The sequence below is a fragment of the Fundulus heteroclitus genome, chromosome 9 (genome assembly GCF_011125445.2).
Source record: "Fundulus heteroclitus isolate FHET01 chromosome 9, MU-UCD_Fhet_4.1, whole genome shotgun sequence".
Taxonomy (NCBI): domain Eukaryota; kingdom Metazoa; phylum Chordata; class Actinopteri; order Cyprinodontiformes; family Fundulidae; genus Fundulus; species Fundulus heteroclitus.
Window position 1 is genome coordinate 12,591,032 of NC_046369.1, and position 13,687 is coordinate 12,604,718.

General features: G+C 43.0%; 1 protein-coding gene across 5 annotated transcripts; it reads right to left on the reverse strand.

Annotated features, from left to right (window-relative positions):
* Nucleotides 1-12,373, reverse strand: eef1db (eukaryotic translation elongation factor 1 delta b (guanine nucleotide exchange protein)). 5 transcript variants are annotated; one of them, XM_012872189.3, is made up of 11 exons: nt 12,203-12,373; nt 9,602-9,660; nt 6,929-8,130; nt 6,377-6,494; nt 6,008-6,079; nt 4,406-4,468; nt 4,052-4,142; nt 2,621-2,733; nt 2,352-2,549; nt 2,068-2,262; nt 1-120 (listed from the first exon to the last, which is right to left on the reverse strand). In XM_012872189.3, exons 3-11 carry the CDS (start codon nt 8,128-8,130, stop codon nt 82-84), a joined length of 2,091 nt encoding a protein of 696 aa, XP_012727643.2. In that variant the 5' UTR covers nt 9,602-9,660; nt 12,203-12,373; the 3' UTR covers nt 1-81. The 5 variants fall into 5 exon arrangements, with proteins under 5 accessions (XP_012727643.2, XP_021176986.2, XP_021176989.2 ...); XM_021321311.2 differs by lacking the exon at nt 4,406-4,468 and having other exon boundaries at nt 12,203-12,335; XM_021321314.2 differs by lacking the exon at nt 6,929-8,130 and having other exon boundaries at nt 12,203-12,327.
* Nucleotides 12,374-13,687: the final 1,314 nt, after the last annotated feature.

The window sequence follows — 13,687 nt, forward strand, 5'->3', positions numbered from 1 at the left end:
TTCAGTGCAAGAATTCATTTTATTGTCAACCGTTGACACAATCAGCAGAGAAACAGGAAGTGATGAAGCGAAGCTGCTGAATCAGATCTTGTTGAACGCTGCTACGTCCACACTTTGCACCTAAAACAAGCCGGGGAGAAAAAAAATAGACGTGTTAAATGACTGAACTTCTGGGATTTCTTACTGTAACACCTAAATCTGGCCACATGATAGCAGCAATGGGCTGAAACAGCTGGATGAACAGACTTGTAACAAGAGTTCTTACAAATGGCTAAACAGTAGTAATCATGTAGGCTGCTGGAGGCGATAAGTGGGCTCAGTTAGGGTGCAGTAAAATCCCACACCATGAGACCCCTTACAAGGGGGTTGGAGCTCTTCAGCAACAATAACGCGCTTGTAGCCGACTAACAGACCGACACACACTGATCATATGTCCAGATCTTCATCTGAGACTCCTGTACAAAAGTATCTACTATATATTAGGGCTGGACGATAATTCAATAACAATATATACCGATCGCCAGATGTATATCGATGATAGAAAAAAAGGTTCAACAGAATAATAGTTTTCCTTCCTTTTGGATTCTTGCCATGCAGATTAATATTACAGTCGTTACATCCTCCTAACCAATCACAAACAGACCCAGAAATGCTCCACCCCCCAAGCTCCGCCCCCTTCAATGAGTTCAGAGACCACACGTTCTGTTACATTTTTGAAATACTTTGGTTTTACAAGTACTTTTTTAAAAATATCTTGGTAAAAAAAAGTTAGTTGTATAAGGTGTAGAGTGTTTCCAAAAAAGTAAAAACAAAGCAACTGGACTTGTTTTTCGTAGTTGAAGACGTTTCGCTTCCTCTCCAGGAAGCTTTCTCAATTCAAAAAGTCTGGAGTAATGTGGAGGGAGTACCAAGCTTTATACTACTGCCTAACAAAGGCCTTGTAATGGCTTAGATAACATGCAAATTAAACCGAAACAGGTCCACCCCTTAGTAATGGGCGGTCGTTAAAGCCATTAAGCCAGCAGATTGGACCGAAACTGGTCCATTCCTCTGTAATGAGGAGTTGTTAGGGTTGTTATTGGCTTGTCTTAAAGAAGCAATGTTTTGATCACTCGTTTGAGGATGAGAATTGAGGTGATGATTGAACGGAATTAACCCTATATGTAGCTGTGTTGTAAGTTTTTGAGAGTTGGAACCTAAGGCCCCCTCCTCTGTTTAAGGTTGGTTTGAGTTTGAATTCAGTGTTTGTGTGTTCTGTATCTAAAAATAAGTCGCTAAGCAGCAGCAAAAAATGGCCAGGGCTGCGCCTAAAATATGTTTTGAATTTGTCGATATCGATCAATATGATTTCTATTTATCGATATGCTTTTTTTCTGTATAGTCCAGCCCGACGACATATAAATGATTTTAAGTCTAAATCTGCCAGGGCTTTGAATAATTCTGGACTACATATTTTACATGAACACATCCATACTGAGCTGAGTCAGTTCATTTCTACCCAATGTGACGGTTTAACTTCTCGGGCTTTTTACTGACCCAATAAAGAACCGGACCTGCAGAACGAGACTTACTGGAACTTTAATTTGGGTCAAATCCAAGAGTCCGGATGGACCCCTGCACGTCTGTTCATGGCCGTAAGGCTGCAGAATGTTTTCTGTAAGAATCTGATTGGTGATTTCTGAGAAACATTTGGGCGTCACCATTATTTGGCCCTGAGGCATGTCTATATTATGATCTAACCTTAAATATATAAAATGGAACAGAAGCGGCCTGCAGATGGTACACGGCAACAATAAATCAACTATAACAGGACTACTGTTTAGTTGTGCGATAGGAGAGTTGTTTAATGTCTCGAAAGAGTAATTAAAGAGAAAAAAAGCTAATTTACTTAATTTCCCTTTCTTATCGGGATAACTCCGCTTGAATCCAGACCAAAAGAAACAGCCTTAGAGGCCGCCGGTTCAAAAAATATAAAGTGAAACAGATTACAGATCTGGATTATTACCACCAGCTGGACTTTTCTAACAGGAAATTAATTTTAAATGCGTAATAAAGCCAAGTACTTACGTAGTCTTCAAACTTGGTGATCTCCTCCTCCAACAGGTCTGTCCCCACCTTGTCGTCCTCCACCACGCATGCGATCTGGAGCTTCTTGATGCCGTAACCCACAGGAACCAGCTTGGACGTTCCCCACAGCAGGCCGTCCGCCTGCACAGAGCGCACGCACTCCTCCAGCTTCGCCATGTCTGTCTCGTCGTCCCACTACGGCAAGCGGGAGAGGACAGAGCGCGGGTCAAACGGAGGGTTCGTAACGAATGTAACCTTAAAGTGACAAGTTTAGACAGCCTTACGGGTTTGACGTCCAGTAAAATCGAGGACTTGGCGATGACGGCGGGCTTCTTGGCCTTCTTCTCTGCGTATTCCTTCAATCTCTGCTCTTTCAGCTTCTCTGCCTCTTCGTCTTCGTCGCTGCCGAACAGGTCGATATCGCTGTCTCCGTCGTCATCCTTTGGAACGGGGCCGCCGGCCTTCTGCTGAACGGCCGTGCCCTGGGGGGGGACAGGAAGGAGTGAAAAGCTGCGCGTTGTCATGAAAGCCAAAGCGGTCGGCCTCCACTCACGTTGGTGTAGGGGACGGAGGCAGCGGGAGCTGGGGCGACGGTCGCCGGGGGTTTCTCGAGAACGGCGACTCGACATTCCAGTTTGGAGAGCGCTGCCCGCAGGTCGTCCACCACTAGAGGAAACAAAACCACGGGATTCATGCACGAATACACTGGAAAATGTTTGACGTGTTATAAAAAGAAACAAGAAGAAATTCAGGTTGTGATTTTCTGCGTTCAGACAAAGCCTTGAGAACGTTAATTAGTTGGATTCAGAGACATTTCTCTAATTCCAAGCCTCTCACTGCTGTGTAAAAAGAAAAAAAGGTATATGACATACTCTATTGTCACCAGTGTGTATTTGTCATTTTATAAATCAAAACCTTTCCAGGCTGAAATTTAAAGTTTTTTTTGTTGGACATCAGGATAAAATTAGGCCTTTCAGAATCCACTACGGCTGGCAAAACTGGAAGGGATTACACTCCGTTTAATACATTTTCTTTATGTCACAGTCTAGAATTATGTGACGTAAACGTCCATTTTAAAAATAGGAATTCAATGCTGTGTTTGGATTCTACACTTGATTTAGTTTAAGAACCATAGGTTCGGTTTAAAACCACAAAAACAGCAAAATGGCCTCTACAAAGTAGTCTAGATTTTTAAATGCTTTCTCTCTGATTTAGTTTTAGAGTTACTCAATTAGTAGTAATAAAAACAAGTTAAATGTGACACAAAAACAAAGTCCTCCAAATATCTAATATTATGTTACAAGTCATAATTATAAGCTGAAAAGGTAGATTTATTGAACTAATGTGATACATTTTACTCCCATTCAGCTCTAAACTGGAACATCATACTACAGACAGTAAGTAGATTAAATGTTGGTGTGTTGACGCAGATCTAGTTGCTCATTCTGTGCAAGTTTGGGGTAAATCCATTTTTCCTGAAGACAATGGAAGTCTGATGAAACGGCCACATTAGACAAATGATTCAAGTTGAAAAATATGAAATTTTTGAACAGTTAATATTTGTTTGAGTTGTTTTAAAAACTATTCTTTGTTTCTATTTTTAAAATTCTATTTAAAATGTTCCCTTTAGAAGTCAAAAAAGACAATTTAGTCCAATTACTAAGAAGTCAGCCCCAAACCTCACATTTATTAAAAGATTATTTATTTTATTATTATTTTCTATCAGAGACATGTGCGTTCAAAACCTGGATGTTGCCTAAAGTAGTAAAGTATGTGTGACAAGGAGTAAATAAGTATAAACTTATTCCTGCTCCTTTATGTCTTTTTTTTGGTTCACAGTTATTGTTTGAAATAAACTTAAATTCAAAAACCTGAAGAATGAATAGCTAGTATTTTAATACATTAGACTACACATGTTGACATAATAAGCTCCAAGCTTTTAAGCCAAACTGCTCGTATGGACGACCGGAGGTGACGAACCAACCTTTGTGTAAACTGTGGTTCTCCAGCTCGAGGCTCTTGATGCGAGAAATGAGCTCTCCTTGATCAGCCGCGCTGTTGCTGCCGCCGGCGTTCTGAAACGAGGACCAGCATTCAAAAATAAAGACGTTTTACTAATCTAACAACGGGTCAACGTGGCTGTGAAGCCTCTTCAGCAGGACAAAGAAAAGCAAGTTGTGTATGAAAGCAGGCCGGAACACATGAGCGGTCGCTATCACCGACTTAGCAAGCCATCCGCAAACTGGACTCTAACGCAGACTTTACAGAACCTGGCCAAGCCGCTGACGGGAGCGGCAGAAGCTGCTTCCAGTGACACACAGGACTCGGAGAAACTTACAGGATGGGACTGTTGGGTCAGGGGAGCTTGGGAAGGCCCTTTCTTACACAGCGTATTCTTCAGCTTGGAGGAGGAGGAGTGTGGGGATGGAACAAGGAAAAGAAATCAGGGCAGGGAAATTCAAATAAAAAAATTTAAAAAACAGAACTGTGAGGTAATGGGAGGAAATCAGTGGAAAAGCAAATGAAAACCAAGAATTAAAGCTGGAAGAAAAGAACAAATGTGCATGCAGGAAGCAAATAAGTCTACCCAAACGTAGGGATGGGTACCTTTCACATTTGAAATGATACTTGGTAATCAGTACCGGTACTTAACGGTACATTTGTGTGTTTATGCAGTAATAAATGTCAGTTTATTAATAAAGTCTGAAAATGTTAAATTCAACATATTTATTTTTCAATATATAAACTTGTTTTGATCTATAAATGAATCTTAATCATTTATTAATGTTAATACATTGCCTTTAATTATTTTTCAGACAATGTAATAATTAAACATAGATAGATAGATAGATAGATAGATAGATAGATAGATAGATAGATAGATCTTTTAGACTTTATAACCATAATTCTTTTAAATAGTCTTGATATCTTTTATGCATAAATACACATGTACATTTTGTGCATTTCTTAAAACCACCCTAGTCCGTTTCACACTTCTTTAATTTCTTGAGCGGGCTACTTTGACTACATGAACAGTACTTTTTGTTACGTTGTGAATTTGCTCTTTGCTGCTGGTGAACCTGAATTTCCCCACTGTGGGACAATAAAGGATCTTTCTATTCAAATGTACCAACACATTTGAACAAGAAAAAAAAATTACTCTTCTCAAAGATTGAAAAAAAAAAAAAGCTAATGTTATAAAGACAAAAGTATTTTAGTTTGAGCCGAGTTTTATCCATTTCATGCTGATTTTTAAAAAACAGTAGAGATGTGCTGCAACAGAAAACATGGCGGCGAATTTTTCACACTACAATACACTAAAGTTGCTCTTCTGCCCATCTTTGCCAGATAAAAGCTTGAACCCTGCTTAGTAAGGCAGCCATTATCAGGCCTCCTGGGAATGCCTGAAAACGCCTTCATGCAGTCGACGCCTCGGTTTCAGTCAGCTGTGCATTTCTCTGTTCTACAGCTTTCTATTTAAGTTTAACTCAAAGTCCTTTAGTTTTTTGCAAACATGTAATGTGCAAGTGATAGATGTTCAGATTACTGATTAACTCCAAGTATCCATTGATGTTAGGCATTTTACTGCTTTACAGATGAAATAAGTCTGCATGGTTACATGCTGAAAACCGATTTCTCTTAACTCTCCAAACCACTGCTGAAGATAAAAGCTGCTTTTATCTCAAAAACATCTGCATTATTGAATTTAGCTTCGATAAATGTAATAAACGTGGGAGCACAGTTTACCATTGACAACTGGTGTTAAAAATAAATAAGTTTTTCATTCATGCTGATGATTGTAAAGGTGGTCTAGTTCATAGTTTTAGTTTAGGAAGTGATCAGGCGCACCTACATGCATATTATTTTATTATGTCGTTCCTCTCGTTTGAATTCAGACACACCCAGTGGGGAGAAGGGTTGTAAATGTGGAAATCGTTACCCCGGCTAGAGATTTCTGGATGTTCTCCCGAGCTCGAGCGATGTCCTGCAGGATGGCGTTTGCTCCGACATCCTGCAAGTGAACAAGGAAAGCGTTAGCGCCTCTTTTATTTTGTAAAGACTGGATTAGGACGACACAAAAAGAGCCAAACGTGCTTTTAAAAATCCAAATTTCAGTGAGAAAGCGTTACATTTTACACCCAGGTGTCTCCATCTCAGGACGAGGCTTAATCTAAAATCTGCTACACCTTTACATCCTGATTGTTCTTCACAAACTCGTCGCCTTCTTTTTTTTTTACCCCCCAAGTCGTGTATTGTAGTGATATGATGTTTTGTAGTGAAATGTCACTACAAAATAAAAAGCGGTTACCTGGGCGCTTTGCGGTGAGCTGTTCATCCGCTCATAGAAGCGTCTCTCTGCCTCGTCGTAGCGAGGCTTCTCAAACCAGATCTTCTCCTGAGCCAAAAAGTCCACCGAGCTCATTTTTCTGAGAGGGAAAGAAAAACAAAACGAGGAGCGTGAGGGGAGAGAAGTCGGGGAGACGGAAAAAGAAAACCTGCCGGTACGACATTAAAACGTAAAAGTGATCGAGAATGTGTCAAGGTTGTAATAAAAGTCGAATCTGAGCGTTTTAGAAATGGCCTGTTTTTATATGACTTCCATCCAACCAGACAGCCCAAGCACAACTCAACCACTGCTGAAAGGAAGATGGGGAACGAAAGCAACTTTGGTAGAAATGGTCGCTTGGGAAATCAAAGATAAACTTGGAAATGAACGCATGAACTACAATGGAGGAAAGAAATGAAAAGTGAACGAAGAAAATTTAAAGAGAATTAGAAAAAGCAGGGAAAAAAATGAAAAAGGGACGAACGATGAACTGAAACATCTGGAGCGGCTCCATTCCCCCCGGTTTGGTCATACTTGTCCCTTTTTGGCGTCTTGGAGGGCGCGGGCGACTTTTGCGCCTCCGGCCTCCGCTTCTTCTTCGCCGCGCAGACTTTATCGGGGCCTCGGCTGTGGAAGCGGCTCTCTGCGGCGTCGTACCGCCGCCTGTCCAGCCACACCGCCTCGCTGTCTGGGTGAAGGAAGAAGCGCCACCCTGAGGCTTCCTCCGCCTCGTGGGGCTCGGCCGGCTCCTCTTCCTCCTGGATCGGGTGAAGGGCGTGAAAGACCTCCGCCTTGCACTGGGGGACCGGCCGTTTCTCCTCCTCCTCCTCCTCTTCCTCCTCCTCCTCCTCCATGAGGCTCTGAGGGTGGTCGCCGCCTCTGGAGGTGGCGGGGCAGACCTGCTTCTTGGAGTTGCTGGCGTACAGGTTCTGGTAAAAGGCTGCTTCGGCGCGGTCGTACAGCGGCTTGTCCAGCCACACTTCCCTCAGCAGCTCCACGGGGACGCGCGGCAGCCCGTTGACCGACTGCCGCGCCTGTCGGACCCCCGGCGTTGCGGGAGTCGGGGTTTGAGACTGGTACCCCTCGTCGGGCGTCCCGGAGGCGCCGGAGCGGGCCGCCGCGGGCCGGAGGTCCAGGGAGTTTGGGACGGGCCGGGGAGCGGAGTCTTCGACGAAGCGGCGCTCCGCTCGGTCGAACGTGGCCTTGTTGAGCCACACCTCCTCCACCACGTGGTGGCAGGCCACCTGGTCGCCGTGGTGACACGCGGGCCCTGAGGTAGGTGGGGTGACGGCGGACGGCGCGTTGGGACGCCTCCCTGAGGACTGGTGCGAGCGGCTGGGCTTGGAGGAGCCGGCCAGCCAGCGCTGGTAGAGGCTCTCCGCCTGCTCGTAGGCGTCGCGCTCAAACCACACGCTGCCGCACTCAGACCGCAGCCCCCTCAGCGCGGCGCCTTCGTCGGGCTTCTCTTTGTTCTTCCCTTCCTCCGCCTTTCCCTCGGGCTGGACGCCGCCGGCGGGATTGGAGGAGCGTTTCCTGCGGCGCCGGCTTTTCCCGCTGCGCTTCCCGTTGCCGTTCAGGCTGCCGCTCTCCGGAGACGAGGAGGTCGCCTCTCCGTTCCTCTGGGCCGGCTCGGCCTTCTTCCTTGCCTTGGCGGCCTGATCCGGCGGACTGTGGCTGGGAGGCTGTTCGTGCTCCGACGGGTCCTTCGCGGAGCACGGGGAGAGCTTCTTGGACATCTTTGGGGCCATCGGAGGGCAAAAAAAGAGAACAACAGGTACAAGCTTTTGGGTTAGTTACAGAGGCAGGAACCAGAAACCACAAGGCAAGCGCTCGACAAATGGGGGAAGAAAAAAATAAATTTAAAAAAAGCTGCATGCAGAAAACTGAACAGCACTCGTGCAGGAAAGTCGGGTTCAGTTTGGATGTGACTTGGCAAATCGGCTCTCTGACTAACTACAAGCGCTCAAAGGGCTGTAAGAGCTCAGTGCGGTCTTGACATGCAGAGTGGCGCTACTCCTAGAAGCTCCTCACATTTCAGCACATTAATACCACAAACCTCAGTGGATTTTACTGGGAGTTTCTTTTTGGTTGTCATCCTGTGGGGACGCTTCTCTTCAAAAAGGGACAGAATCAGGGCGGATGAACCGAGGCAGACGATCACCTTCCATCAGGCAGTAAATCGATTTCATCGATTCGTTTGAATTTACAAACTGAGATTTAATTTTTGATTTTTTTTTTATTTTTTTTTATAAAAATCGGGATTTAGGTTTACCAGTGCGCTCATTGGGCTTCCATAAAGAGAAGAATAGCCTGAAATGCTGAATATATGTTCAGGAGAATTTACTCTCAAAATAGAGCATTTCTTTTTTTTAAACCATAAGACGAGGCACTTTAATTTACTCATTTACTTGTTGCTTTTAGTTAGTTTAAAGTGAAGCTAATCGTGTAATACCACCTGCAGCAAGAATTTTCTTATATTCTCATCGTTTCCAACGGCAGGGCCGCCATCTTGTTTTACAAGCATTCTTTCACAGCTTGGATTTAGTTGAACTTTGATTTCAGGTCAACTCCCGGATGAAAAGCTTGAAATAAAAACTACTTTTTAAAATTATTTTTTTAATTGCCTTTTGTGAGACGAAAAGGAGGACTATAAAAAAATAAATGTATTAATTAATCTGATTTTGTATAGTAAAATCAAACATTTAAAGCCATATCGCCCAGCGGTACGTTCCATGCAGGACACCAAACGTACAGCCAGGACTACGACAGAATGCTCCAGATCAGAGGTTTCAAACTTTACTCATCTTGAGCCGGCAGCTTTTAGATTTTCCTTTTACTTTCCAATTATGTACCACTTTGGTAAGGTGAAAGTCCCAGTAAAAACACGCGGCGGTTTGTGGTTAAAACGTGACCAAAATGAGTCCAGCGGGCCTGAATACCTTCCTAAGACACTGCATGAGGAATAAAAACACGGATCTATCCTCACTTCTGAGTACTACACAGGTTACTATCACCTTCCAGGCTAGTTTACAGATCCAACAAGAGCATGCAAAGAAAATATCCGTGCAAGTTATTATCATGGTAACAAATAAGACGTTGTGCAATTCATGCCGCTTCTTACCATACCTTAGAATGCAATCTGTTTACTTACGTCAAAGTTACCAACATAAATTTCCCCACATGTCAAATTTCAGCTTCTTAACTCACCTTCCTCGGTAAAGCCGTCGCCGTTGAGCTACGAAACAAAGCGAACCCCTCAACGCGTTCTTTTCGTCCAGTTTAACCGCAAGCAAGTGGAAAGAGAAATTTGACAATCACCACCTTGTTAGTGACACAGAGCAAGATGCACGACGAGCAGCGTTAGGAACGGAGAAAAGCCGACACGGTCCGTTGCCGCTCCAGAGGCCGGCCACGGACGCCATTCTGATCGTGCAGTTAGAGGAGAGAAAGTTTATCATGTGATCTTATATGAGATGCTGTTTTGGACGATCTGATAAAACCCGAGGCTCAAAGGCTCACTTTCCTCAGTGTCTTCGGTTCATGCGCGTCTTTTTTTAAATGGGGTTTATCAGCAGCAGATGAATCTAGAATCGGCTGCTCCCACTAACCTGAATGAGACATTTTTTATGACCTGCCAACCTCGCCTGACAAGATTCAGAGTTGTTGCGTTTAGAAGTGTAGATATTAGCATTAGCAGGGTATCATATCTTAAGTTTGAACGTCACTGGTCTTTTTTTTTTTTTTTGTCCCACTCATAATGAATTACAAAATGTATTAAAATCTGAAATAAAGAGATTTATCAAAACACAGAGTGATGCCTTTGTAGTGTCTTTTTTATGATTTTGATTAAATGTATGGCTTATAGTTACTCAAAATCCAAAGTAAGGTTTCTTCAGGGCTGGATATATATATATATATATATATATATAAAAAAGGTATATCGATAAAATAGAAATCATATTGATCGAGATCGATAATTATCAACAAACACATTTTAAGTGCAACCCTGACCATTTTATGCTGTTGCTTAGCAACCTATTTTTAGATACAGAACACACAAACACTGAATTCAAACTCAACCTATTATTCAATCGACTTTTTTTTACCAAAACTGCAAGTTAAAAAAAGGAAAAAAAGAACACATGCTTCTCTGAAATCTCTGAAGGGGGCGGGGCTTAGTTCCTGGGTCTGATTTTGATTGGTTGGAAGGATGTAATGACTAATATTAACCTACACGGCTAGAATGCAAAAGGAAGAAAAACTCCTATTCTATTGAACTTTTTACTGCCCCTTTTTTTTATCATAATATATGTCTATAGATCAATAGAAATTAATATTGATTAATATCGTCCAGCCCTACGTTTCTTGAAGAAAAAAGAAAAAAGGATTACAACATAAAACTAGTTCTGGCCTACTAAAATGCCTGCAGGCTACAGGATGTGCACCCGATATTTGGACAAAGCTTCTTTTGCATGAACTGCTTCCTGGATGTGGCGTGGCAAGGAGGCGATCAGCTCTGCTGAAGTGTTAATGACGCTCGGGTTGCTTTAACGTGAGCCTTCAGGTTGGCTCTGTTGTCTCGTGTTCCTCTTGAGGTGCTGAGGTCCGGCGCTAACCCATTCAGCACATACCACAGCCATTAAATCAGGCACTGTGGGCAGGTGATAAGTCCCAGTGGGTAGATGAAAGCAGCATATTACTTGTCAGCCACATGGAATCGTCTAAAACAAGGGGCTCCCACATCCAGTAGGCCGTTTTAGATGCAATCCCTTTTCCAGACCATCTGAATCAAGCGGCTGGCTCGACACAAAACAACATGCTGATGAGGGAATTCAGCCACTTGGTTCAGATCGGTTGGAGAAAGAACCCATCGAAAAGCTGCAGGACGGCAGCTCTCAAGGACTGGACCTGGGCACCTACCTACCTGCTACAGGTGGATGACCGGATCTGGACCTAGAAATATCTCTCCTAGCTGTTGAAATGCCAACTCCAGCCATAGTTCATTCTCTGAATCTCCCCAGAAACACTGTACTGGGCTTTGCTTCACTGCCCTCTAAAGGCTGTGGTTATCCCTGTCCATTGTGAACCTTTTTCCTTCCACTAAACTTCCCACCAACATCCCTGTCAAACAGGGCTTTGAGTGAAAATAACTCTCTGCTGGACAGTTGTCAAGTCAGCTCAAATATATCTATATTTTATTTGTCTTAATATACAAATTTTCAGAGGAGATGAATTTTGGATTTGTATCATCTCCAAGTCATAATCTGAGAAATTGAACACTAAAACTAGAGCAACGTTTGTTTGGAAAAAAGAAAAAAAAAGAAAAGAAAAAGTTTCAGCTTTTGAACAGAATCGTTCTTATTGCGGCGGCCAAATAAAAACGAAAGAATAAAAACGAGCAAAGGTCTGTCCTCTGAGGCAGCAAAGAGCCTGTCATCCTATCAAAGAGCGGCTCCTGCTAACCTCAACATTAGCCATCTTTTTCTCAGGGTCAAGTCGGTGTGAACGCTGCTCGTCGGCGGCGAATGTCTCCCGGCCGAACACCGCCACATGTGATACAAAGCGAAATAAAAGTGTCCGACATCAACACCGACATTTAAAGGGGAATTCAAAACGACGGCGGCGGCCATTGACGCCGGTCGTCGGAAGGCGTGCCAGCCAGCTAGCAGACCAGCTAGCCTCGGCTAACGCCAGCCTTCCCAACCGCCGCGTTCTTCTCCCCAGAAATGCCCACAAGTGTCCGGCTAACAAGCCCCGACATTACCCGCAATGGAGCCCTGGCTGTCAGCCGGCGTTGTCGTTACTTACTGCTGTCTGTTTTTTTCTGTCTCTCCGGTATAACCGCAGGCCGGTGGGTAAAACGCGTGTTTCTCCAACCAAGTGTGCGACAACGGGAAGGAGGAGGAGGAAGGAGCCGCGGCGGTGATTGAGTGAAATTTGGAGAATGGAAGGAGAGAGGGAGGGAGGAAGGAGGATTTGTTAATCAATAATATAGAATAGGAAAAAAATAAAATAAATAAATAAACTACTGCCGCACAATAAGTGCTGCTTGGTATTGTTATTTCTAACACATTACGTCACGCATAAATTACTGCCTATCTTTTTCTAAGGTTCTTTCTTTTCTTAATCACAAATCTGTTTTATTTGCCTCTCTGCAGACCCAACTGTTCCTTGTCGTTTGGACCTGTCCTGTTTTGTGGAGGATGACCCAAAACAGGACAGGTTCTGATCCTGAACTTTAATGACATTAAACTGATGGATCCTTTTCTACAGCAGGGATTACAAACCAAACCAAACTTTTCAAAATAAAATAACAAAAATAACAGGGTCAGAGACACAATTTTGGCAGGTGGGATATTTATTTATTTCTACAAGGATAAATGTGTCTTTTTTTTGTAAAAAAAAACAAACAAAAAAAAAACGAATAAAGGTGTAAAATTCCTAGGCTAAAGTAGTAGCATTGTTAGAAGACCTCTTACCAAAAAGTGCAGCCTATCCACTGCGTTTAACAACGTTAAAACGATGAATGTAGCATCTTGTAAACTTATACTTTAGAATTCCTTTTGCAAATAAGGAAATACTAAATCTTTTTAGCACATCAGCATCAAATCATCACGGCCCTCGAGGTGTCTTGTGACCCCCAGCGGGGACCTGACCCCTACTTTGGGAACCCTAAAGGGGACCCTAAAAGCTTAGGGTGGAGCTGAGGCTGTTGGGCTGGGTTGAGATGCCAGAGGTTGTCACATTTTGATAGTAATAAAAATAATAAAATACCATCTTTAAACCACACGCTTTTCCATTTGTAGCCTACCTGTAATTTGGGAATGTGTTTATGGATTTAATTCACAATAAATAATAGTATTAACTGTTTTGGGCTCTTTTAAATTCAAACAGACTTTTCCCTTCACACATATTTACATCTTCAAAATAATCCTGATTCAAACATTCTGGAGTGATAAATTGATAAAATATGTAACGTGTCCATCTTTCAGCACACCTTTACAAGATCTGGGAGGACATCAGGACTCATTTTGCTGAATTCTCTAAAGACATAAAAGTTACCCACGGTCATACATTTCTGCGTTTTCAAGTTGATTCGGAGAGAGAAAAAAATTTCAAAAAACGATTGCTACAAAAAGACATCTTGGAGAATTCAGCTCATTGTCACAAAGTCTTAGGTAATTCTTGAAATCCCTGCACAGAAGTATGAAGCTAGGTAGGTGCTGGTGTCTTGACAAGGTTTAACCCTTTGCATACAAGTACATGAATTGTGGTTTAACAACAGTGGTAAAT

Bases quoted from the DNA above. Each gene is read 5' to 3' on its own strand.
- eef1db (XM_012872189.3), bottom strand. From the start codon at position 8,130: ATGTCCAAGAAGCTCTCCCCGTGCTCCGCGAAGGACCCGTCGGAGCAC. The intron at 6,080-6,376 runs GTAACCGCTTTT...GTTCACTTGCAG, and splicing joins GCTCACCGCAAAGCGCCCAG to GATGTCGGAGCAAACGCCAT. The intron at 2,263-2,351 runs GTAAGGCTGTCT...CGCTTGCCGTAG, and splicing joins TTTTACTGGACGTCAAACCC to TGGGACGACGAGACAGACAT.